Source organism: Gopherus flavomarginatus, chromosome 5 (genome assembly GCF_025201925.1).
Source record: "Gopherus flavomarginatus isolate rGopFla2 chromosome 5, rGopFla2.mat.asm, whole genome shotgun sequence".
Classification (NCBI taxonomy): domain Eukaryota; kingdom Metazoa; phylum Chordata; order Testudines; family Testudinidae; genus Gopherus; species Gopherus flavomarginatus.
Window position 1 is genome coordinate 21,040,049 of NC_066621.1, and position 26,018 is coordinate 21,066,066.

Sequence of the window (26,018 nt, forward strand, 5' to 3'; positions counted from 1 at the left end):
TCCTGTACAAGGACAAGCCACGATTACAAGTGTTGTGCTCCCGTAGGGCAGGGGGAGCAGAGCGGAGTGCATTGCCATAGCTTTTCTAAGGGTAGCACAATAGCCGGCCTTCCTGGATAGTGCCCCAGAGGTTCTATTGCATCATGTTACTGTTGTGCATGGCTAACAAGAATAACGAAAGAGTCTACAAGCAGGACATACAGTTCTGTGGGTGCTGCATGAGATGGCATATACTGCAGCTCACTCTCCTCTCTGCAGAGCTAACAGGAGTGAGAAGCAGGCACGCACTGTTCTGGTTCGGTCACTGAAGTTGGATGTTACTCTGCTCCATGTGATGAACTGGGCTGCTGACTCAGAAGTGCCATTTTTGCAGAGTTCCTATTGAAGAGCAGAACTGCACTTTAGCTCCGTACCATGAGATCCCAGCATGAGTCCATTCGGGGTCTGATGAGAAGCCAGTAGAAAGATTCCCTAATAAACAACAGGTTTTGGATCAGGACCAGAGCTCCTCTGGGAAGCAGATGACGGAGGAACTTGACCCACTGTTGGTAAATAAGAACATCCTCATTTTACAGAGACGAAGTGGCTTAAACCAGGCCATGCAGCCAGTTGGTGGCAGAGTTAAGACCAGAACCCAAGGCTCTTAACACCAAGTCCTATGCTCACTCCACTAGGCCAGGCAACTTACAAACTGCATTATTAGAATAGCTAGATAGAGTGAAATTCATTCATCCCAGTGCAGAGGGCCAGTGCATAGTCCGGGCAATACTAAAGTTCCACATAAATTCTAGTCTGAGTATTCAATGTGAGATTTCAGCGTTGCATTGGCTTTGAGGTGGCTTGCAGCACGGGGCTGAATTTCATCTCTGAAGAATCGCGGACACTACCATGTCCACCCAAATGCTCCAAATCTAAATTTAGCTTAGTACATGGCATTTTGTACTGTGCATACTTAAGTGATTCATGTAAGTATGTGATAAACTGACCTCAAATGATACCCCCAACAGAGCTCCTTGATGCATAATCTCCTTCTTCCAGGTCAATAGATTCCAGAGAAACGCAAGACAGAAGAATACATTCTTCCTCCTAGCCTTGACTTGCTTAAGAGCAAAAACATGCCAAGGGTCCTAACGTGGAACAGAACTTGTACATAGTAGCTACCCACAGTAGGCAGTGCAGGTGAGGTTCAGACATTATTGGTAATTTGCTGATCAGATTCAAAATGCATCCCTTGTAAACTTGCTTCCAACTTCATTTCCTTGTCACAAAAGTCCATTAAACCTGCTTAGACTAGGCACATCATAGCAACGCTGGCTGGAGATTCAAAGAGGCAAGTGCCTGCAATCTGCACAAGAAAGGCTCTCCCTGGATTCATACTCCTGTGGCTAAGCTTTATGGGAGCAATGTTGCGAAGTGCTTAGCATCTCAAACTCCCACTGAAGCCTGTGGGAGTAGAAGGGCCCTAAATCCCACCCAGAAACCTCATAGGGCCAAATACTGAGTTGTGCTCCAAGCTGCACAGGCTCAGGGTCTCGCAGGATTTGGCCGTTGCGTCATGTGGCTGCAGGAACAGAACTGAGCAATCAGACTACGAACATAAAGACTATTCATGACATGGGAGGAAGCTCCAGGTGCCACAGAACCATCTTTGCAGTTCCCACGCCATCTCCAAATATAGGCTGCATGGTTGGAGGAAGACAGGCTGGCCAGGGAATGCTCCATCTGTCCACTCGTGGGTGACATAACCTTAGTCCCAGATCTGGACCTTAGCGTCCAAAATATGGGGGTTAGCATGAAAACCTCCAAGCTTAGTTACCTGCTTGGACCTGGTACCTGCTGCCACCACCCAAAAAATTAGAGTGTTTTGGGGCACTCTGGTCCCTCTGAAAAACCTTCCCTGGGGACCCCAAGACCCAAATCCCTTGAGTCTCACAACAAAGGGAAATAATCCTTTTTCCCTTCCCCCTTCCAGATGCTCCTGGAGAGATACACAGACATAAGCTCTGTGAAACTACACAGAGTGACTCCCCCTCTCTGTTTCCAGTCCTGGAAGCAAAAAGTACTTTCCTATTCCCCCAGAGGGAATGCAAAGTCAGGCTAGCAATCCAACACACAGATCTCCCCTTGACTTCTTCCTCCCACCAATTCCCTGGTGAGTACAGACTCAATTTCCCTGAAGTAAAGAAAAACTCCAACAGGTCTTAAAAGAAGGCTTTATATAAAAAGAAAGAAAAAATACATACAAATGTTTTCTCTGTATTAGATGATACAACACAGGGTCAATTGCTTAAAAGAATATTGAATAAACAGCCTTATTTAAAAAGAATACAAATCAAAGCACTCCAGCACTTATATTTATGCAAATACCAAAGAAAAGAAAACCATAGAACTTACTAGCTGATCTCTTTGTCCTTACACTTAGAAACAGAAGACTAGAAAGTAGAACTACTTCTCCAAAGCTCAGAGAAAGCAGGCAGACGGAAAACAAAAACAAAAGACTCAGACACTCAATTCCCTCCACCCAAAGTTGAAAAAATCCGGTTTCCTGACTGGTCCTCTGGTCAGGTGCTTCAGGTGAAAGAGACATTAACCCTTAGCTATCTGTTTATGACACGCCCCCCAAATTGCAGACAGTGGGGAAGCTCACTGGCGGCGATTTCCTTCTAGAACTTGAAAATAAACAGATTAATACAACACATAGACCTTTACATATACTCCTAAGTATATAACTAACAGACTTCTACATTTTAAGAACACTTTTTAACTACTGAATTCTGGGAAACTCTCACGGGAGAGTGCATCAGCTACTTTGTTAGAAGCTCCTGTGATGTGTTGAATTTCAAAATCAAAATCTTGGAGAGCTAAACTCCAACGAAGAAGTTTCTTGTTGTTCCCCTTGGCAGTATGAAGCCACTTTAGTGCAGCATGGTCAGTTTGTAGTTGGAACCGCCGTCCCCAAACATATGGGCGTAGCTTTTTCCAGGGCGTACACAATGGCATAGCATTCCTTCTCACTGACTGACCAGTGACTTTCCCTCTCAGACAGTTTCTTGCTGAGAAACACGACAGGATGGAAGTTGTGATCTGTTGCTTCCTGCATGAGCACTGCTCCTATACCACGCTCAGATGCATCTGTGGTTACTAGGAATGGCTTGTCAAAATCCGGGGCCCTGAGCACAGGGTCCGACATGAGCGTTGCCTTAAGTTGGGTAAAGGCCTTTTGACACTCATCAGTCCACTTAACTGCATTTGGCAGGGTCTTTTTGGTCAGGTCGGTCAGTGGGGCAGTGATTTGGCTGTAGTGTGGTACAAATCGCCTGTAGTATCCGGCCAAGCCTAAGAAGGATTGGACCTGCTTCTTGGACCGTGGGACAGGCCACTTTTGGATAGCATCTACCTTGGCCTGTAGGGGGTTTATGGTTCCTCGACCCACCTGGTGCCCCAGGTAAGTCACTCTGTTTTGGCCTATTTGACACTTTTTGGCCTTAACAGTTAGTCCTGCCTGCCTGATGCGCTCAAAGACCTTTTCCAGGTGTAGTAGGTGTTCGGGCCAGGAGTCTGAAAAAATGGCCACATCATCGAGGTAGGCAACTGCAAATTCTCCCAGTCCAGCTAGTAGACCATCTACCAGCCTCTGGAAGGTGGCGGGTGCATTTCGAAGGCCGAAAGGAAGGACATTGAATTCATACACCCCCGCATGGGTGACGAATGCTGACCTCTCCTTGGCAGGTTCATCTAGCGGTACTTGCCAGTACCCCTTGGTTAAGTCTATTGTAGAGATGAACTGGGCACGTCCCAACTTCTCCAATAGCTCATCGGTACGTGGCATTGGATAGTTGTCCGGACGAGTTACAGCATTTAGCTTACGGTAGTCCACGCAAAAGCGTATATCCCCATCTGGTTTGGGTACCAGAACCACTGGAGATGCCCATGCACTAGTAGATGAGCGGATTATACCCATCTGTAGCATGTTCTGGATCTCCCGTTCTATAGCAGCTTGGGCATGAGGAGACACTCGGTAGGGTGGGGTTCTGATTGGGTGAGCATTACCTGTATCAATGGAGTGGTATGCCCGTTCAGTCCGTCCTGGGGTGGCTGAGAACAATGGGGCGAAGCTAGTGCACAGCTCCTTGATTTGTTGCCACTGCAGACGTTCCAGGGTGGTTGAGAGGTTGACCTCTTCCACGCCACCATCTTTTTTCCCGTCGTAGTAGACACCGTCAGGCCACTCAGCATCATCTCCCTGGACTGTAAACTGACAAACCTGTAAATCTCTGGAATAGAAAGGCTTGAGAGAATTAACATGGTACACTTTAGGCTTTAGTGAGGAATTGGGAAATGCTATGAGGTAGTTTACAGCTCCCAGGCGCTCTTGGACCGTGAATGGCCCTTCCCATGATGCTTCCATCTTATGGGCCTGTTGCGCCTTCAAGACCATAACCTGGTCTCCTACCTTGAAGGAACGTTCTCTGGCATGTCTGTCATACCAGGCCTTTTGCTCTTCTTGAGCATCCTTTAGGTTCTCTCTAGCAAGGGCTAAAGAGTGTCGGAGGGTGCTTTGTAGGTTGCTTACAAAGTCCAGAATGTTAGTTCCTGGAGAAGGCGTAAACCCCTCCCATTGCTGCTTCACCAACTGTAATGGCCCCTTAACCTCGTGACCATACACAAGTTCAAATGGTGAAAACCCTAAACTGGGATGTGGTACAGCCCTGTAGGCAAACAGCAACTGCTGCAACACTAGGTCCCAATTATTGGAGAATTCGTTGATGAATTTTCGTATCATGGCCCCCAAAGTTCCATTGAACCTTTCCACCAGGCCATTGGTTTGATGGTGGTACGGGGGTGGCAACCAAGTGATTCACCCCATGAGTTTCCCACAGTTTTTCCATGGTCCCTGCCAGGAAATTAGACCCTGAATCTGTAAGGATGTCGGAGGGCCAACCTACCCTGGCAAAGATGTCTGTTAAGGCCAGACACACAGTGTTAGCCCTGGTGTTGCCTAGAGCTACTGCTTCCGGCCATCGGGTAGCAAAGTCCACTAAAGTCAGTACGTACTGCTTTCCTCTGGGTGTCTTTTTTGGGAAAGGACCCAGAATATCCACAGCTACTCGCTGAAATGGGACCTCAATTATGGGGAGTGGCTGGAGAGGGGCCTTGACCTGGTCTTGAGGCTTTCCCACTCTTTGGCATACCTCACAAGACCGGACATACTTGGCAACGTCCTTGCCCATCCCCTCCCAGTGGAAGGACTTCCCCAACCGGTCTTTGGTTCTGTTCACCCCAGCATGCCCACTGGGATGATCATGGGCTAAGCTTAAGAGCTTCCCCCGGTACTTAGTTGGAACCACCAACTGTTTTTGCGGCTGCCATTCTTCCCGGTGTCCACCAGAAAGAATTTCCTTGTATAAAAGTCCTTGGTCTATAACAAACCGGGATCGATTAGAAGAGCTGAGAGGCGGTGGGGTGCTCCGTGCCGCCGCCCAAGCTTTCTGAAGGCTGTCATCCGCTTCCTGCTCAGTTTGGAACTGTTCCCTTGAGGCTGGGGTCACCAGTTCTTCCTCAGACTGTGGACTTGGGCTTGGTCCCTCTGGAAGCGATGTAGGTGATGGGGTTGTTTCCGTTGCTGGTGAACCGCTCTCCGCTGGTGCACCTGAGGTATTTCAGGCTCTGGCTGAGCCTTTTGGGTATGGCTCTCTGTTGCTTCTGCCAGTTGTGGCTCGCTGGCGCCCTCTGGCGTTGAGTTTGAAGATGTGGTTGCACTTGCTGGTGCTGGTTGCTGTTCCAGTTCCGGGCCTGGGACTGGAGGTGCTGTGGCTGTTTCAGTGGTTGGCATGGAATCCGGGTCCACTACCTCTGTCTGGGTCTCTGGTAACACAGACGGGGCCTCTGTGGACGGCTCAGGAACAGGAATGGGTCTGGAAGCTTGCCTGGTTTGGCTACGTGTAACCATTCCCACTCTCTTGGCCCGCCTCACCTGGTTGGCCAAGTCTTCCCCCAGTAGCATGGGGATAGGATAATTGTCATAGACTGCAAAAGTCCAAATTCCTGACCAGCCTTTGTACTGGACAGGCAGTTGAGCTGTAGGCAAGTCTACAGCTTGTGACATGAAGGGGTAAATTGTAAACTTTGGCCTTTGGGTTGATGAATTTGGGGTCAACGAAGGATTGGTGGATAGCTGACACTTGTGCCCCCGTGTCTCTCCACGCAGTAACCTTCTTTCCGCCCACTCTCAAATTTTCCCTTCGCTCCAAGGGTATTTGAGAGGCATCCGGGCCTGGGGATCTTTGGTGTGATGGTGGTGTAATGAATTGCACTCGCATGGTGTTCTTGGGACACTTGGCCTTGATATGTCCCAGTTCATTACACTTAAAGCATCTTCCATCTGATGGGTCACTGGGCCGAGGTGAGTTACTGGAGACTGGTGAGGTTGAAGGGTAGGGTATCTGTGGCTTTACTTGGGTGGTATGTGGGGTCTTTGGCTGTCCTCGGTTGTAGGGTTTATGGTCTGTGTGCCCCCTGGGGTAATCGTTCCCCTTGACAGTAGCTTTCTTGCTTTCTGCCAGTTCCATCCATTTGGCTCCAATCTCCCCCGCCTCAGCGATATCTTTGGGATTTCCATCTTGTATGTACCGTGTGATGTCTTCAGGAACACCATCCAAGAACTGTTCCATTTGTATGAGGAGGTTTAGTTCTTCCAAGGTTTGAATGTTGTTTCCTGTTATCCAGGCCTCATAGTTTTTTGCAATGTAGTAGGCGTGTTTGGGAATGACACCTCGGGTTTCCACTTTTGGGTTCTGAAGCGCCGACGGGCATGATCTGGGGTTATCCCCATCCTGTATCTGGCCTTGGTTAGAAAAAGTTTATAGTCATTCATTTGGTGCTTAGGCATTTCAGCTGCCACCTCTGCTAAAGGTCCACTGAGCTGTGACCTCAATTCTACCATGTACTGGTCTTCGGGGATGTTGTACCCAAGACAGGCTCTTTCAAAATTTTCCAAGAAGGCCTCGGTGTCATCACCTGCCTTGTAGGTGGGAAATTTCCTGTGCTGTGGAGCAATATTTGGCGCCGGGTTGTTAGGGTTGGCTGGCACATGCAGCCCAGCTTTTGCCAACTCCAGTTCATGTTTTCTCTGTTTTTCCTTCTCTTCATTCTCTTTTTGTTGTTTTTCCATTTCTTTTTGGTGTTTTTCCATTTCTTTTTGGTGTTTTTCCATTTCTCGGTGGTGGGCCGCCTCCTCTTCTTCTTGCTTCCTTCTGTGGGCCAACTCTTCTTCTGCTTGTTTCCTTCGGTAGGCTATCTCTTCTTCTTCTAGTTTTCTTTTGTGTGCTGCCTCTTGGGCTGCCTGTTCTCTTTGGAAGGCTGCCAGTTTCATGCTTTCTTCCTTTTCTTTCATCTCCATCTGTCGCCTGTGTTCAGCTTCTTTGATTTGTCCTTCGGCCTCAATTTTTGCCTTAGAAGTCATGGTTCCTGTTTTCTTGTGTTGGGGTGCCCTCCGGTGTTTATCTTCTGAACTGCAGGTTCTGTTGCCTCCTGAAGTCTGCCTAGCAACAGTGCTTTTTTCCTTTTCTCTCTCTAGCTAATGTTCAATGAAAGGAAACCAGAAAAACCACTTTATTTGCATGCATATAAGTGCTGGTACTTGCCTCCTAATGGGAGGGCTATTGCATGACAAAAGACCCTCAACAGTTTCTTAATGGCTTCTCGCTTAACATGCAAGCCACAAACTGCCAGAGAGAGCAGAAAAAAAAAATCTCTCTGGTTCCCTTTTAAAACCAACTGTTTCTCTCTGCTAAAAAGCCCTTAGCAGAGAAGAGAAAAATATAATATTCCTACTGGCTTCTGGATTCTGTCTATATCCCACCAGCTGCACACCATGACATAACCTTAGTCCCAGATCTGGACCTTAGCGTCCAAAATATGGGGGTTAGCATGAAAACCTCCAAGCTTAGTTACCTGCTTGGACCTGGTACCTGCTGCCACCACCCAAAAAATTAGAGTGTTTTGGGGCACTCTGGTCCCTCTGAAAAACCTTCCCTGGGGACCCCAAGACCCAAATCCCTTGAGTCTCACAACAAAGGGAAATAATCCTTTTTCCCTTCCCCCCTCCAGATGCTCCTGGAGAGATACACAGACATAAGCTCTGTGAAACTACACAGAGTGACTCCCCCTCTCTGTTTCCAGTCCTGGAAGCAAAAAGTACTTTCCTATTCCCCCAGAGGGAATGCAAAGTCAGGCTAGCAATCCAACACACAGATCTCCCCTTGACTTCTTCCTCCCACCAATTCCCTGGTGAGTACAGACTCAATTTCCCTGAAGTAAAGAAAAACTCCAACAGGTCTTAAAAGAAGGCTTTATATAAAAAGAAAGAAAAATACATACAAATGTTTTCTCTGTATTAGATGATACAACACAGGGTCAATTGCTTAAAAGAATATTGAATAAACAGCCTTATTTAAAAAGAATACAAATCAAAGCACTCCAGCACTTATATTTATGCAAATACCAAAGAAAAGAAAACCATAGAACTTACTAGCTGATCTCTTTGTCCTTACACTTAGAAACAGAAGACTAGAAAGTAGAACTACTTCTCCAAAGCTCAGAGAAAGCAGGCAGACGGAAAACAAAAACAAAAGACTCAGACACTCAAGTCCCTCCACCCAAAGTTGAAAAAATCCGGTTTCCTGATTGGTCCTCTGGTCAGGTGCTTCAGGTGAAAGAGACATTAACCCTTAGCTATCTGTTTATGACAGTGGGCTGCCTTGGTGGCTCCCTGGAGGGCCCCTGGCAGCTGGTGTGAGTTAGAGCAGGTCTGAGGCTGCTCCAAGTTGCACTTGGGGAAGTGGCCCATCACCTGGCAGCACCAGCGTCATAAGCCTCTAAAGCTGTTCTGGCTGTAGAAAGGCCAGTCTCCATGATTTGGGCCACTAACTTCAGTGGCAGTCAGACTGGGGGTTGGAAATAGACTCTGAATCTGACTAAATAATTTTCATTGTCTGCAGTGCAATCACCGGTATTAAAAAGTACCAACAGAACCAGTGATAAGGCCATTAGACTTTAACGGTCCTTTCAGCTTTAATAAACTATTGAGCTGATAGCAGGACGGGGAATGGAAGTTCTGAGATTTAAACCTGACAGAATCCTGTTGAAGTGACATGTCAAGCGCACAGCTGGATGGAGCATTCAAAGGAAATGGGAGTCTTTGGAGGTGGTGTCTTTATAAGAACTAAGTAACAGGCTCAAGGTCCATTTTCTCAGTGGATACAGACAGTGCAGTATAGGGTTAATTGAGCAAGTTTTCAAATATAACATAGCCCAGCCCTCTGTGTAATCCCTTGTGTAACACCCACCAGCTCTGAGCTCCTCAAGCAAAGCTCTACTCATTCAGCACTGAGCTGTTCCTAAGACAGGATTGAGGGAGAATCCAATTTAGAAAAACACCCTCGAGGAAGAGCGGGAAAAAAACAAAAAAGAGGAAATGTTGCAAGGGATGCTCGGAAAAAGCCAAGCTAGAGCCATGAGATGCAGGAGGCTTCACGCGCTCTAAAAGTGTGCGGGCTGTGGGAAGATTTGTGAGTTATTGTCTTAAAAGGAGCTCCTCACTTAAGCCGGGAGCGTGATAGCTAGTTAGGGTCTAATCTAGCTAGAGCTGCTTTGATGGGGGGAGAGTTTTATTTTTAGCCAGAGAGGTAATTAAAGCAGGCATCGAATCTGAAAACATCTCAGGGATCTGGCACAAAAGGGCAAAAAGAGCATCTTACGCGTTCGTGTGAACTGCGAAAGAAGCAGTGAACGTGTCAGAGGAGGGCAGAAAGAGAGCGGGCTCAGAGTTTAGCTAGTAACAGCAAAACTGAACATCGAAGTGACAGGGCACCTGCCCACTGACAAAACCCCGGCTCTGCAGGCTGAGCAGCTGGGATGGCTGAAGAAGACCAAAATGGCACCAGCACCCCCTTCTCTCTTTCTTTTTCAGGCAGCGGTTTTCTTGCACTTTACCAGATAGGGGTAGTCCAGTCGCTCTTGGAATTGGCACCTGAGATACTAAAATCTGCATCCAAAGTTTATGGAGCATCAGCTGGGTCACTTATAGCTGCAGCAGTGGTGTGTGAATCTAGCCTGGGTAAGCAATGCTTTGCTTTATATTAACAATATAATGTTTATATTAACAATAATAATACTGAAAAAATGGATTTTAATGCCATGAAAGGATCAGAAAGGAATGATTTGTATAATAATACAATAACTAATAACGTAATCGTACAGCATCAGGGGACCTACAGGGCCAGATCCTGAGCTGGCGTAAATCGGACTAGCTGCGTTTAAGTCAGTAGTGGTACATTGCTTTCCATCAGCTGAGGATCTAAACCATTGTTCTTCACTGGGAGCTCATGGGCCAGATCCTGCCCCCATAGGTCTACTGTTTGGCCCACCGCCAGCCTTCTGGGAAGAAGCAGAGCTCTTGTCCCTCCCCTCAGGATCCAAGCTTATCCATTGCCTGGCCTCAGAGAGGGGGCCGAAGAACCCCAAAGAGAGCAGAGGTGAGGCTGGGGGCCCCACAACTGATGAGGGGGCTGGGCAGATGGCAGGCTAGCGGCAGGATTGATGGGGAGTGGGCAGATGCAGCTCAGTTTATTTTCCCTCTGTTTACCATCCTGCCATGTACTTAATTGAAAACCTTTCCCTTTCCATTTAAACACCTTGGCGCTAGCCTGCATTGATACATTTAGACTTACAGCAGTACGCTTTTAATCAGACATTCAGTGCCTCTGGCCCTGTTTTAACTGTCTAAGTCCCATTCAGACACAGAGCGATCCGTAATTGACATGCTTTCCGTAGCTAGCTTGATTGCTTTCTGCCTAGTCCTTTTCCAGAAAAAAAAGATGATGCCAAGGAGTTGTCAGAATCTCAGGCAATCAAGGAAATTAGACATGCCTGCATTTCTTGTGCGTTTTAAACTTATTTTCATTTCATAGCTTTAAGAGTAAATTAATATTGACAGCATGATGTTTTAATAGCATTATAGTCTATTTATATAATCACTTGTTTATAAGATTTCATTGGAATATTACCTATGAATGCCCAGTTTTTTATTTTGAGATTATTAAATACAATCCAGCACATCGCTCATGAAAGGTTGCGACCCCTGGCTGCTGGCAGACTCCCTAGAGAGCACACATGTGAAGAGCACTTTGGCCTGTCTAGATCTGGACATTCCCTTATCTGGCCTGCCAGGAAATGCAATTCCATGCCATCGGTCTAGACCAACATATATTAATATATTGTTTCACCTGTTCAGCCAGTGGCCCTGATCTTTAACGGGTGTAAATCAGTGCAGCTGCATTGAAATCAGTAAAGTGATCCTGATTTACATCAGCTGTGGATCTCGACCTGTGTCTCCATCTAGATCATTGCACATGCTCAGTGAGTCAAATCTTCAGCTGATAGAAATCAATGTCCTTCCACTGAATGGAGCTACGCCAACTGATACCAGGGGAGCCTCTGACCTGGTACCATCCTATTCAGCGGTCAGGTTTCTTTGGACTAGTCAGTAGGGGTGGAGTACTCTAAAGGAGCCAGGTGCCTCTGGCCCTGTTTTAACTGTCTAAGTCCCAGCGTTGGGAGAACTGTGATGTACAAAGCTCCCGCTGAAACAGTAAGCTTTTGCAGTAAAAGATCCCTCAGTGCCTATGTTTCTGCCTCTGTGCACATGCCCTGCTGCCCCCCGGTGGTGTCCGGATGCCTATCTCCTTCCTAAGCTCCAGAGCGATTCATCAACTGGGGAAGATAATCGTTCAGCTGCCTAAGTTGTCTGAGGGGCCGAATCCAGCAGACACTCAGAGGCTGCCTACCAGAGTGGGCCCTCCCATAGGCGAGCTTGGGAGCAGGAGCGCCTTCATCATCGCTTTTAGCCCCGTGGTTAGGGTCCTCACCTGGGCGATGGGAGACCTTTGGTTCAGAAAGGATTTGAACAGGGATCTGCCACTTCTCATGTGAGTGCTCTAACCAGTGGGCTCTGGGACAGTCTAACAGAGGGGGCCCCTCAGTCGCTCCCATTGAAGTGGTTGCACTGTGGAGAAATGAATGGCTCCCTGAAACAGGGGGACTGGATCCTGGATCACCCACCGCCTGGGTGAGTGACTTCAAAGCCTGGTTGTTGGCACAGTCTCATTCTTGTGCTCTTACTCCTGCTCTCAAAGAATTATGCAGGCTAGAGAGAATAGCCCAATGGTTAGCACAGCCACTTGCAAGGTGGCAAATCCCTGTTCAGCTCAATACCCCACCTTCCCGAGGTGGAGAACACCTAAATCCTTTTGAACGTTCAGCCCTAAATGCTTCCCCGCTCAGGAGAAGAGGATGCATCTTCCTTTCTGAGCAATACAGTGCCTTTTCCAGCCACAAGGGTACGTACAGACTGCAATAAAAATCCCCCAGCACGAGTCTCAAACCCTGTGTCAGCCCATTCAGGCTCACAGGGCTTAGGCTGCAGAGCCAAAAACTGCAGGGATGACATTCCCCTCATGGGGTTTCAGAGCCTGGGCTCCAGCCCGAGCCTGAAGCCCCATGAGCCTGAGTCAGCTGATTCGGGCCAGCCTGAATTACAGTGTAGATGTACCCCAAATCCCTGTGATCTTGTAACGTAAGGGCTTGAGCTTGCCTCTGTTTAAGAAACAGCAAACGTCTCATTGGCATCAGTGGGACCAAGAGGAGCGGCCCCTCTATCTCCAGGTGCTGGTTTTATTGTAGAAAATTAAAGGCACTATATTAAAGTGCACTAGGGAACTTCCGGTTCAAACCAGCAAGGTATACACAGACCAGTTAATACGCACTTTAGAAATCCCACCCATGCCGTGCACAGTTCTACTCCATGTGGACACACCCCAAACCTTGCTGTTTTTAAAGAATTTTTTAAGGCAGAAAAAAAAATGCATATCCATCTACGTACCAATATCTTAGCTGCTGCTTGTAAGACAGTGGCTTCTGACTGGCATATTCCTGTGCTTGCAAGAAGAAAGATACCTCTAGGAAATCTATAGGAGAGGCAGCTGTAATGATAGCGTCCAGTAGCATCCTCCAGCTCCCAGGTTGTCCCGCTTTTGGGCAATCACAGCCAGTAGCTCTGGCGCTCAGAGATCAGTTTGGAGCCCGCTTGTGTAGTCAGGCTGCAGACCAAAGGAAGGTCCTTGCTGCTCTGGTTTATTATGGCAAAAATCACAAACGTTTGTCATTTGGTTTTCAAGCAACTTTGATTTGAAATTCAGCTCCATTACCACCTCACTTGACCCCGCAAAGCATTAGTTGTTATGTCACATGCTCGGAATATCTGCTCAAACATTTATAACTGCTCTTAATTCCTGGGTTGCTCTGGTGCCTTCAGGACACTAAGATATTTTTGCTCTGTCTAATCGGTCTGTCTGCCTGTCTTTCTAGAGCAATCTCAGGGGTTGCTGCACTGGGACAGCCAGAACAGGGCCCCAAGCGAGCTTTGTTCTTCCCAGATTAGGCCCTAGCCCTGCATGGCTCAACTTTACACATGTGAGGAGCCTCCTGGATGCCGGTGGAACTGATGCATGTGCAAACTTTAGCCCGTGCAGAAATCTCTGCAGGATCACAGCTGAATGTGCTTCCAGCCATACATGAAATCATCTAGAGCTTGAATGGGGGTCCAAGGGTTTGTTTAATTACCAATGATCTCACTTCTGTGTGGCCAGATAGACAGGTCCTAATCCAAAGCATCCTGCTTCAGCGTGTGAGCCAACCTCTAACTAACAGATGTCAGGAAGAAACTTCCCCTGGTGGCAGGTTATCCCTTTGCTTACACTCAAAGAGTTTCTTGCACCTTCCTGTGAAGCAGGAGACAGAATCTTGATCTAGATGGACCCCAGGTCTGACCTGGTCTGGCAGTTTCTAATCTACAGGAGCCACAATGCTGATCCTGAGGCATTGCTCTTATTCACAGCTTCAGTGGGAGCCTGCCTACATCAGGACCAAGTACAATTAAGCTGTAAGCAGCCACATGCTGGAGCTGAAAGGCCATCAGCCATTCTTCCACAGCCCTCTCCCCTCTCTCTCTTCATGCTGCTGAAAAGAGACAGTGCTCTTAGCCCAGTACTGGGAACCAGGAATTCCTGAGCTCTGACATTGACTCTCTCGGGCAAGTCATGTCCCGGCTTTGTGCCTCAGTTTCCCCAGCTATCAAATGAGGACGATCCAGTCCCTATCAGCCTTGCAGGGCTGATGTAATTATTAACGGCAACTTGTTTCCTCCCAAGTGAGGTGGAGGATGATAATATTTACCTATCCTCACAGGGCTGGGCTGATGAATAGTGCAGAGCCCACCCCTCCCTGTGATGAGAGGTCATGAGGGAATCACAGGAGGATCCTCTCACAGTGATTTCTACTTCCTGAGCCACCCGAGTCAGGATTTTACCAGAAGACAGGATGATCTGACCCAAACTGATCGGTGGCAGCACTCCGGCAGTTTCCCACATACGCTCAGCTCCTCTGCTAAACTCGGGACCATCTGAGCCTCCTGCTGAAACAACATGGTTCATCTAGATTTTCCTGAACTGTTCCAGTCCCAGCTGTGCCAGAAATGGCCCTGTGCAACTTCTCTGGCCCTCAGTCTTCAGACTGAGACTCGGGTACAGATGTGAGACTGTGCTCCCTAAGAAGGGATGTGAAATCCAGTTCATCAAAGGCCAGTCAGTGCAAGAGGCAAACCTAGAACTTACTTTCTCCTGGTGTCTACCTCAGTGTCCTGCCTCTAGCCAAAGGGTATTGTGGGAGGAGGAGGCAGATCCATTCTGCCTGTTCCTCACAGGAAGCCACAGCACCTTGCAGCTGCTATTTGGATGGATTTTCTCTGGGAGAGCAAAAAGGCACTTCTGCGACCTCAGGGTTTTCCCCCTGCCAAATTTCACCTTCCTTCTCGAAGCTGCTAAGGGTATGTCTACACTTTGAGCTCTGTGTGCGTGTGATTCTGTGACACAGAGGCTCTTAAGCAAAGGGTCCCCTGTTCTGCACAGACAACTCTCACCTCAGACCTGACAAACTCACTACACCAAGCACACATCTTACAAGATATTTTTCCATAAAGGGTAACATGTAAGGAATCCACAGAAAGCTTGTCACTTGTCATAATCTTTGCAAGATGTCCATATGGGTAATATTTAAGCAATAATGTATTGATAGTGAATGTATGTTTAGGGACTGGGAGTAAAAATTAGTCACCAGGGGACAATCTTGGTGATGGCCCATTTTGGCAGGAAAGAGTTGCCTCCCCACCCTGTTTAGCCCATGATGCAATACGAAGCTCAATTGCTTCGCCTTGGCAATAACAAGACTTTCAATGGAAAGCCATCAGAGGGAGCTGCAAACAATCAAAACCACTGGAAGGTAAAAAAGGAACCTTATAAAACAGGTGTTTGCCCTGTCTGTGAATAGAAGCAAAAGACTGTTTCAGGATAACACAGAGGAGGGAGAAGTGCTCTGAGTCCATCCACTGAGGAAACCCCTTGTGGAGAGGGAGTATTTTCATGAACATTTAAATCCCACTGCTTGTGAAACCAGCCAGCTCTCCAACAATCTAAACTCTAGGAGGGAAAAGCCTATTTTATTATACAGGAGAGGGAACTATTGATAAGCGTAGACCCAGGTCTGAATTTAATGATATTGTTTTGTATTGTAACTATTTGTTTCCAGCACTTTCTCTCTTGTCTAGTTAAATCTTTACCTTTTCTTAAATACACTTATACCAAAATAATGGTACGTGCTCACAAGTGCTGTGTGTTGTACAGGAAAGGTGGTTTAATGTAAAACTGGACCTCTAGGGGTGGCGGATCTGGGATTTCTATAAGCAGCCAGCATCAGGGGCTGCATATCACAGGGGAACATGTCAAAGGGACTCGGGGATGAGGGTACGCCTATTGCTAACCCACAAGGCGAAGTTCGGCTGGCGTAGCTCAGAGGAGAGCGCTTGAGGAGCTGACAGGCTGGTGGTGTCTGTGAGATGACTCCCAGGCAGGCACAGAAATGACTCCTTCTCGGTGGAGGCAGAGGATAACATGGCAATTTTCAGTCCTGGGTGCCACAAGACCGTCACGGAGTCCCAGTTGGAGGAGACATACGCACACTAGCTCTCATGGAGCTTGATGAGAACTACTGTGGCTATGTCTCCTCAGGCTGGAACTCCTGGGAATCTCCCCCTCAACCCCCCATGAGCGAGAAGTGTAGACGTACCCTAAGAGGCTACCACTGCTCAAAAGGACACCAACAAATAATGAATGTTGACCAAACTGCCTGTTTATCACTAACTTCTTTCTCAAAATTGCTGCTCTGTTGTGGATCAAACTTTCTGAAAATATTCCACTTAGGGCAGAGAGTGAATGTGGGAAATTTCCATCCAAAGGATTACAGCTCACCAAAATGACACGAGACTGAAAACACAGGGGTATCATGTTGGACAATCTTAGGACTATTGGGCCGTCAAGCTGGTGATAAATGACCGCTGTTTTCCCTCCTTCTCTCAGAGGACCTAAAAGAATCTTTCCATGAAGCGGTGAGAGATGCCAGGAAAACGATTCTCGGCCCTCTGTCTCCTGGATGCAACATGCTCTGCACCATACAGAAGAGATTGTACAAGATGTTGCCAGAGAACTCTCACCAGGTGGCTTCGGGGAGGCTGCACATTTCCCTCACCCGGGTGATGGACGGACAGAATGTCATGGTTTCTGAGTTCAGTTCAAAGGAAGATCTGATTCAGGTAATGGGGTTTCCTCTCTGCTGCGCCTGAAATGCAATTAAATGAGAAAAAACCACAAGCTGAGTTCATGAGGGAGAGGTGAAGTCCATGGAGCTTAGCTCAATGAACATGAACAGGAGGAGGAAGGAGAAAATTCAACCTCTGTCCCGGTCCAGAGATTCCACCCTGGTCCTAGGTTCAGAAGCAACATATTAAGTTACGAGCACCAGATGTGGCCAGAAAGTAGCTCTCATTGGTACCTGCTCCTGGAAACAGCCTGTTCAGTGTGTGCCAACTGCAGGAGTGACCCCTCATGCTAAGTGTTCCTAGCGCCTCTTGTTGTCAAGCTTTCTAACCGTAACCCTTCTGCCCCTCTGAGTTGGCAGCAACAAGGGCCGGGTTCAGTATCCAGGCGTTCCGTTTCAATAACACAATGCAAAACCGGCTCGAGCCCCCACCCAATGACCTGGGACAATTACATATCACCCCCCCCCAAGCGCCTCTAGGAGGCAATACTTCCCCACTCGCAAGCACGGAGTCTGAGTACAGCAAAATCCTTTCAATAAAGGAGGGAAACAATGCGGCATCACATTGGAGAAACACCACAAACAGGATTATAACACAAACCAGAAGCAAAAACCCACCTCCAAGTACGTTTGGCAATGTCCTTTCCCCCTTAGCGTCTTAAGTCCAATCACCCCAAAGTCCAACACCCGAAAGTCTCTGGTCAGTGCCACCCCCGAGTTCAAAAGTTTATCTGCAGAGTTTTACCCCCCAGCCTGGGTGGAAATGGGTGTGGGGGGGCACGCACAGGGTGTTAAGGGGCACCTTACGTGGGCCAGGGCCAACTGCTCTGCCTCTCCGTGGAGTTCTGCTGCAGCCTTCACCATGACCAGCTCCACTACACCAGCTGTGCCGCTCCTCCAGCCGACCCGTGAGCCACTCCAGCCGTCCCCGCAAAGCGCTCCACTCCGCTCATTGTTCCACGGGCTGCTCCAACATGCTGCAAACTGCTCCGCTCTGCCAGCCTCTTAGCGATAGATTTTCAGGCTCCCCCACTAGTTAACACAGCACTCAGTGATCTCAGCTCAGTAAGCTTAGCTCTTTTAGTGATTTCAGCTCTTAGTAGGGGAGCCCTGGTGCTGGTGCACCATTGGCCCAACATGAATTCAGCTCAGTAGCCTCTAGATGGAATCAAAATTAGCTCTACTCTTCAACAATAGAGAGAGGAGGATGTGCAATTGGTGTTCCAGGCCCTCAAAACGGACCCATACCATCAGGTACACATACCAGTTCCCAACCTCTCCTCATTTCATTGGATTTTGGCACCCATGTCCCTTGTCTAGCAAGTGCTACTTAATTGATATTGAGACATCTCTGTCATAAAGCAGTCTCATAGTTTCTCATTCACATCATCAGGGTGACAACACTTTATTCCTCCTGCCCCAATAACAAAGAAATTGGGGATCCCAGAGCTGTCAAAATAACCATCCCAGGCTGTCGTGGGCTATGCTAGGTGGGGTGGGTGTGCCAATGCAAATACCTAAAATTCCTTTCCACACTCCGCATAATTCACCACCAGATGTCAGGGCAGAGCTCATCCTGACTCTGCTTACATAACCTTATTGCAGGCTGCGACCTCTGCCTCCCAGCCACGGCACTGTCCAAACCTTGTCTCCCATTCAGTCTAAACAAGCCAAGTCCCTATATCTAGGGGCCTTTATGTTGAGGCCTCATTCCCCTTCCACAATTGCCAGGCTGCCTCTCTCAATCCTAAGTTCATACCATCTCCTCTGTTGGGGAAGAGGTAGGGGAGCCCCTGCCTGCCCTCTACTCTCTGGGCGCCGGCCCAGGAATCCTGTGTAAGGCAGATCAGGATCGCTCTTTCCAATCCCTTGCCACCTTCCTGGGCTGTTCCTACCTTCTCCCCGCACCCCTCGCCAGAATGAAGATTCCATTGCTCCTGCTCCGTAGTTCGGTTATCTTGAGGGGCTTCTTCCCATCCAGCTTCTGAGGAGCTTCTGCAAATCTTTCTGGCTGCTGGGTTGTGCTCTGTGGAGTTGCCCCGTCTCTCCTTAGGACATAAATCCTCAGCCCCTTCCCTTGGAGCTGGGCTGCCTCCCAGCCAGCTACTCCAGCCCTTCTCAAGGCAGTAGTTTCCCCCAGCTGCTCTCCTGGAGCTGGGCTCTCATTCAGGGCAGCTGCAGACCCTCAGCCAGCCTTGGTTCCAGCTGGCCCTTCTCCCTCAATCAGACTTTTTGGCTTTGGGCTTGGAGAATTCAGCAGGCCACCTCTGCTGCTGTATTCCAACAAGGGGACAGAAGGCAGCCTATATGCTAGTCCCTTTCCCGTGCTCATCCCCAATAGGTTGCATTTAATGCTGTTCTTAGCAATGCCTGTCCTGATTTAAATACAGATTGATGCATCACTGACTAGGCCCTAAGATCCACCTCACATTTAAAAGTCTGGATTAGAGCTGGTCAAAATTGTCTGATAAACATTTTTCTGTTGGAAAATGCCGATTTGGCCACATTGAAATTTTTCGTGGGAACGGACGGATTTAGCACAATTTGCCAAAGTGCTTCCTTTAGACGTTATCATTTCCACCCTGGTTCGATGATAGTTCAGTATTGAAATGAAGCACTTTGAACTCCCTGGGACATTTTGTTTCAATAGGATCATTTTGCTATTTCTGAAACGAAAGTTTTGGAAATTTGGTTTCATGGAAAATTTGGAATGCTGGCTTTTGTGTTGGGATGAAAGAAAATTTTTGACATGTTAGAATTTCTCCCAGAATGAAAATTCCAAGTTTTGGCCAGCTCTAGTTTGGATCCAGATCACAGCACCTCAGCCTCAGTTTATTTCCGTAAAGAAGCCTGAATCTCTGGGCAATAAATCCAATCACTTGTCAACTTGGGGAAGTTTGGGGTGAAGCATGCTTTTCTGTGACCCTTTTGTGAGTCTCTTCTCCTCACAGGCACTGATCTGCAGCTGCTTCGTTCCTATCTATTGCGGATTCATCCCTCCCTCCTTCCGAGGTGTGGTAAGTGCTCTTTAGCAAATATTCCAGGGGATACGATTTCTGATCTCACCAATCTGTTGCCAGACTCTGCTCTCAGACATAGATTCATAAGGCCAAATCCTCAGCTGGCGTAAATAGGAGTTGCTCCACAGACTTCTGCCAGTTTACACTAGCTAAGGGTCTATCCATTCCATAGATCTAAAGGGCCATCAAGTCAGACCTCCAGCATAACCCAACTCACTGAATTTCATCCATGAATTCCCTGCGGTGGGTGTGACCTGTAGCTCCGGAAATCTTGCTGCTGGGGGTTCACTTGATTATTACTGTTTCATTGACTTTTAGTTTGCTCTGTTTCAGTCCAGTGGCTTTGCACCGTTTTGATATCAGCTGTAAATTTCAGGGTCTCTTGAGCCCCGAATGGAGAGGATAAAAGCCCAAATGTAACCTGCGAGTTGAATTCAGCTCAGTGCAGTCTGTAAAGAGTTCACTAGGGGGTTGGAAGTGATTGTTCCATACAGAAATTGCCAAAGCCAGCACGAGTTCTGCTACAAAAAAGCACAAGACGCAGGCTGTTGCCTTAAAGTAGCTCCTTAAATTCAGAGATCTCATAGTGCTCTGCCATGGATCTAGTATTTACAAGCTTGACAAACAGGCTCATGAGTAGCTGGATATTCCTGTGGAGTAGCTGGGATAGTCCCTCCCACGTGGGCTAAAGCCTTCATGAGCTGCCCTGTTGCCTTTATATAATCTTGACAACAAGCCTTTAATAATCACTGTGGATTGTGTCATCACGCTCATTGCAACAGGCCACTTGCTACTATAATGGCTGCTCTATAGTAACCTGTGTTTTTTAACTGGGGTGGGGTTTGGTTTAACTTTCCCATCCATCCTCATGTCCCACTGGCTACACCTCCCATGCAGGCAGGCCCTGGTCTCCGGCCAATAAGTCTCTCTCAAGCTGCTCCTCTCAGCTCTTGGCCCATAGCTATGTGGGGAGAACCTGGAAGTGGGAGGAGGTGTGCAGAAGCAAGACAGGTTGGGGAAATAGGCAAAGTTCCAAATAGGAGTAGGAGTATGGTGGGGCTAGCTCCTCCCAGGAATCCTGACCCCCTACTACAGACCTTTCCTCCCTCATTGGCACAATGCACCCTACAATTATCCATGTAACGCAGCAAAGAAAACAGTGCAGCAAAGTGGCCATCCCTGAAGGCACCCCAGTGTCTTAAGGATTCCCAGAATGTTCAAAAAATAGGTGTGTGGTGCACTTTGCTAGCACTTCCCCTACAAGGATTACAAAGCTCTTTTACAAGCAAGCAATGCATTCAATCTCACAATATCCCTTGGGTATAGGCAGATTTCATTGTCCCACACTGTGGTACCGACGGGATAAGTGACTTGTCCAAGGTCACATAGCAAATCTGTGGCAGAGGCAAGAATAGCTCCCACATTTCCTAACTCCTGTTCCTGTGCCTTAGCCACAAATTGATCTTTGGCCCTTTGAGATCAGAGAGAAGTGGGATTCAGGAGACCTGAGATCTATTCCTGGTACTGGCCTGCGGGGTGACCTCCAGCAAGTCACATCACCTCTCCCTGACTCAGTTTCCCCAACTATAAAATGGGGGTGATGATGATGATCTCCTTTGAAAAGCACTTTAAGATCTACTGATGAAAAGCACTAGATTAGATTAGGGATTATTATACATGCTACTAATTTACATAGGTTGCAGGTTCCCTATTCAGACACCAGATGTAACAAACCAGGCCTGCATTGTTTACACAATCACTTGTCCTGATTGCTGTGATGCTCCTACCTATTTTAAACTATGATCTTCTCCAAACAAACTCCCCTGTTGTTTCCACTCCTCTCCCCAGCGCTACGTCGATGGAGGTTTCACTAACCTGCAGCCATGTTCTGACCTGGAGGCCGTGATCACGGTGTCCCCGTTCACAGGCGAGCTGGACATCTGTCCCCGGGACTGCCCGGCTATCTTCTACTCTTTTCAGATCTTTAACAGCAGCATTCAGATCTCAGTGGAAAACCTGTGCAGGATTAGCTATGCTCTTTTTCCACCTAGCTACCTGGTAAGTGGTCCATACCAATGTGCCCCAGTGCTTCTTAATGGTCTTGGCTACACTTGCGAATTACAGTGCAATAAAGGAGCCCCAGGCGCCCTAGCTCACTCCCCGTTCACACTGGCAAGGCATGTAGAGCGCTCTGACTCCCTGGCTACAGCGCTGCTGGAACTCCACGTCGGTGAGTGGAATAACATTTGCTGTGCCTCCCCTGGAGTGCTGCGGCACCAGTGTGAATGAAGTGTTGCACTACTGCGCTCTGATTAGCCTCCAGAAACGTCCCATAATCGTCTTAAATCAAGTGGCTACTCTTATCATTGTTTTGAACTCGCTGTAGGAATGCTGTAGGAATGCAGATATGCCCTTTCAAAGCTCTGTTTCTGTCAGCCAGCTGCTTATCTGCTCCGGGACAAAGGAACCATTACTGAGGAACGCTGCTTGCTTTGAGTGAGACAGAGGCAGCCGGGGAGGGAGGGAGGGAAGTCTGCTGCTGTCTGAATTTACAAGACAGCATGCTAACACACTCTCAGCCCCCCCACCTCCCCGAACCCACTCTCTCTCCCTCCACATACACACAACCAGGGCCGGCTTTAGGAAGTGCGGGGCCCAATTCGAACAGTTTCGACAGGGCCTCAGCAGGGATGACTATTAAAAAAAAATAATGTAAAAAACCACATGGGGCTTGTACTCACCTGGCGGTGCTCCGAGTCTTGGGCAGCACTTCAGCGGTGGGTCCTTCACTCAATCCAGGTGTGTTTGGTGGCACTGAAGGACCTGCCACCAAAGACCCAGAGCAAGCGAAGGACCCACCGCCGAAGTGCCGCCAAAAATCCAGAGCGCTGCCAGGTGAGTAAAAATTAAAAAGGTGCCTTTAGCCAGGGAAGAGATTCGTACTGGCTGTGGGGCCCGATTCGGGGGAATTGGTGGAATTGGCCTAAAGCCGGCCCTCCACACAACACAATCCCTGTCACACTCCACCCCACCCCCCGCATTTGAAAAGCACGTTGCAGCCACTTGCAGGCTGGGATAGCTACCACAATGCACTGCTCTCTGTGGCGTGCAAGAGCTGCTAATGTGGCCACGCCAGTGCGCTTCCAGCTGAGAGCGTTTTTCCCGCTGCGGTCTTAACTCCCAGTGCTCTACAACTGCAAGTGTAACCATTGCCTTTACCCTCAGATACGGTTCCCACCTCTCCAGGTTGTCCCAGGATCGTCCCTTTTTTGAGGTCGCTGTCCCAGATGAAATAGCCTTTGCGCTGGTAACCCTACCCACTGGCGCTACTTCTATCACAGTTAGTGAGCTCCGGACCCACCATTCCATGCTTAAATCGATCTCTATTAGGGATTAGGCTGAAAACTTCAAAGGTGGGTGGTGGTGGTGGGAGACCATCCCACATCTGCTATTATGGGGTTCTTACACCTTCCTCTGAAGCTTCTGGGACTGGCCTCTGTCAGAGATGGATATCGGGGTCTGCTCCAGTCTGGCGACCCCTACATCCCTACGCTGCAGGCGAGGGGCCAGAATCTCAGCTAACGTAATCAACCCCACTGGTCAGTGCCAGTTTACACCAGCTGCAGCTCTGGCCCAGCACACCTCTGTTGCTGTGCCACTCAACCAGGATTGTGCCACGCAGTCCTGGGATTAATGTGCACCTCCAGTTCCAGACGCCATGTGCCGATCCTCTTCTGGGGTAGACAGGCATAACTCTTGGTAATATCACAGCTGCAGGTTCTCTTGCTTCCCATCAATTCTGCCCTCACATTCATTTGCCCCCCTGCCCCTGCCTCACCTCCTCCTGTTGCCCCTAGGGTACTTCACCCCCCTTACGAGACCTGCACAGGGGTCCCCTCCTCCCTTCCTTCTACGCTGGATTGGGAGTGATCCCAGAGGTTCTTCTCCTCCCCTCCCCCCGGTGCTTTCCCAGGCCAGGTGCTGTGGCATGGGGGGGAGTAGGGAGGAAAAGAGGTGCTGCCCCTGTTGCTCAGTGAAGGAGAACGGGGAGGGTAGCTGCCCTGAGTTGGTGGGTTTTTTCTGCTCTCTCCTCCCCTTCAGTGCAAAGGGCTTTGGGGGAGTTGCAGGTAGCTCTGCCTGTTTCCTGCAGCAGGACAGGAACCAGAAATTACACTCCAATTAGCTGCTCTATCCCAGGAGCCAGGGAAGTGGGGAGGGCAAGTAATCAGAGGGGGTTTTCCTCCAGGCCATGCACCCCTCAGTGACCAGCTTGAGTTGCAGAAGTATTATTTGCCGGGTCTATGGCCCCTTTCGGCCAGGGACCCTTTAAGCAGTGAGGCCAACTGAGGATCAAGCCCCCATGGCATATCAAACAGCATTAGAGAAGACATGGCTTCTGCTCCTCGAAGAACAGTTCCTGCAGCTGGAATTCATTCTGATGCCAGGTGCTTTCCTCCACAGGTCCTGAATGAGTTTTTTTTCCGAGGGTATCAGGATGCTGTCCTTTTCTTACACAGGAACAGTAAGTGGTACTCTGAGCCTGTAAAGAGACAGGAGGCATTCTCTGTATGGCATTGCTTTCCATACAGAGAATGAGGAGGGATTTGATAGCTGCTTTCAACTACCTGAAAGGGGGTTCCAAAGAGGATGGATCTAGACTGTTCTCAGTGGTGGCAGATGACAGAACAAGGAGTAATGGTCTCAAGTTGCAGTGGGGGAGGTTTAGGTTGGATATTAGGAAAAACTTTTTCACTAGGAGGGTGGTGAAGCACTGGAATGGGTTACCTAAGGAAGTGGTGGAATCTCCTTCCTTAGAGGTTTTTAAGGTCAGAGTTGACAAAGCCCTGGCTGGGATGATTTAGTTGGGGATTGGTCTTGTTTTGAGCAGGGGGTTGGACTAGGTGATCTCCTGAGGTCCCTTCCAATCCTGATATTCTATGATTCTAAGACTGATATGCAGGAGAAATGATAAAACACATGGTTTCAAATCCCCTGCACCTCCACTACAGAGCAATAAAGGAAACAATGTAAATGACTTGCTTTTTACTAGGCTACTGGAGACATCTCTCTCTGCTCATCTTTATTAATTGAAAACTTCAAAAGAAGAACCAGAAGTTACAGTTGCCCTAGGGACCGTACACAGATCGAAAAAGAGAACATCCAAATCCTCCATACCCCCAAACCCTTTGTCCTATAAGACCTATAAGGTCAATCTGATATGGCTGGAGACATCTCTCTGTTGTACTCTCTGTGACCATGGCCTTCCATGACAGCTATGTTCCTCTAAAACAGGGGGAACTGTCCAGCAACAAAGGGAGGCTTGTATCCACAGGCAATAGGACTTCCACAGGAGCCTATGGAACTCACTGCCTCATGAAATAAGAATCAATACTAACCTTGGTTTTGCTAAAGCCCCAGGAGATATGGGTCAGAAGCTCAGACAAACCTGCTGGCCAGGCACATTTAGCCTATGAGGGGAACGTTAACAAAGGCACGGCAGGCTTCTAGTGAAAGTCAACAAGCCATGAAAGTTGATGGGAATTAGGTGTCCTAATGTTTCCTGTCTCATGAAGTGTCACCAGGTTCTTGCACATTATCCCCTGCAATCAAACATCACTTAGTTTTACCTGACTATTTATGAACAATTTTACCCTTTGTTGTCATGTCTCATAGATGCCTTTGGTATAAATTATCCTGCCAACTTGCTGACCTTCCGGTTTGCCAGTTTGCTCAGTAAAAATGACTTGTCTCGAGCCAATGAGGAGTCCTCATACCGGAACCCAAACACAGGGCGGCTGGAATCCAACAGGCCAGCTCTGAGAGACCTGCCCCCAAAGCAGGCTCCTGCTGTGAACGGGACACTCAATGGAACAGACCAGAAAATACAGCCACAGCTGTCCCCGCACCAGCACAAAGGTAGAGGAGTCTGATTTCTTTCCTCTTGTTAGTTTCACACTAGCTGAGTAATGCTTCCCCTGGGATCTGTGGGGTTGTGCTGTGGTAACAGAAGGGATGTGGCCTACCAGGTTTTGCTTTGTATTGTATGGGAGGGATGGGAAGGGATTCCAGGCCTCATTCAGTGAGGTGAAGGCCTTTGAGCCCGGCAGTCCAGTGGGATTTTTATGGCTTTACTAGGTCTTTTATATCTGCTTTGCTGTGCTTGAAATAAAGCAGCTAAGCCCTTCTTTTGATGGACAGATGCCTAAGAAATATCATTACTGAACCAAATCCTGA

The 26,018-nt window shown here is 48.3% G+C and overlaps 1 protein-coding gene across 1 annotated transcript; it reads left to right on the top strand.

Annotated features, from left to right (window-relative positions):
* Nucleotides 1-9,915: 9,915 nt before the first annotated feature.
* Nucleotides 9,916-25,714, top strand: LOC127051461 (omega-hydroxyceramide transacylase-like). Its single transcript, XM_050953791.1, has 6 exons — nt 9,916-10,117; nt 16,527-16,759; nt 19,716-19,781; nt 21,633-21,842; nt 24,246-24,306; nt 25,458-25,714. Exons 1-6 carry the CDS (start codon nt 9,916-9,918, stop codon nt 25,712-25,714), a joined length of 1,029 nt encoding a protein of 342 aa, XP_050809748.1.
* Nucleotides 25,715-26,018: the final 304 nt, after the last annotated feature.

Coding starts and splice junctions, on each gene's coding strand:
- LOC127051461 (XM_050953791.1), top strand. CDS start 9,916: ATGGCTGAAGAAGACCAAAATGGCACCAGCACCCCCTTCTCTCTTTCT. Junction 19,782..21,632: donor CTCCCTCCTTCCGAGGTGTG/GTAAGTGCTCTT, acceptor TCCTCTCCCCAG/CGCTACGTCGATGGAGGTTT. Junction 21,843..24,245: donor TTTTTCCACCTAGCTACCTG/GTAAGTGGTCCA, acceptor TTTCCTCCACAG/GTCCTGAATGAGTTTTTTTT.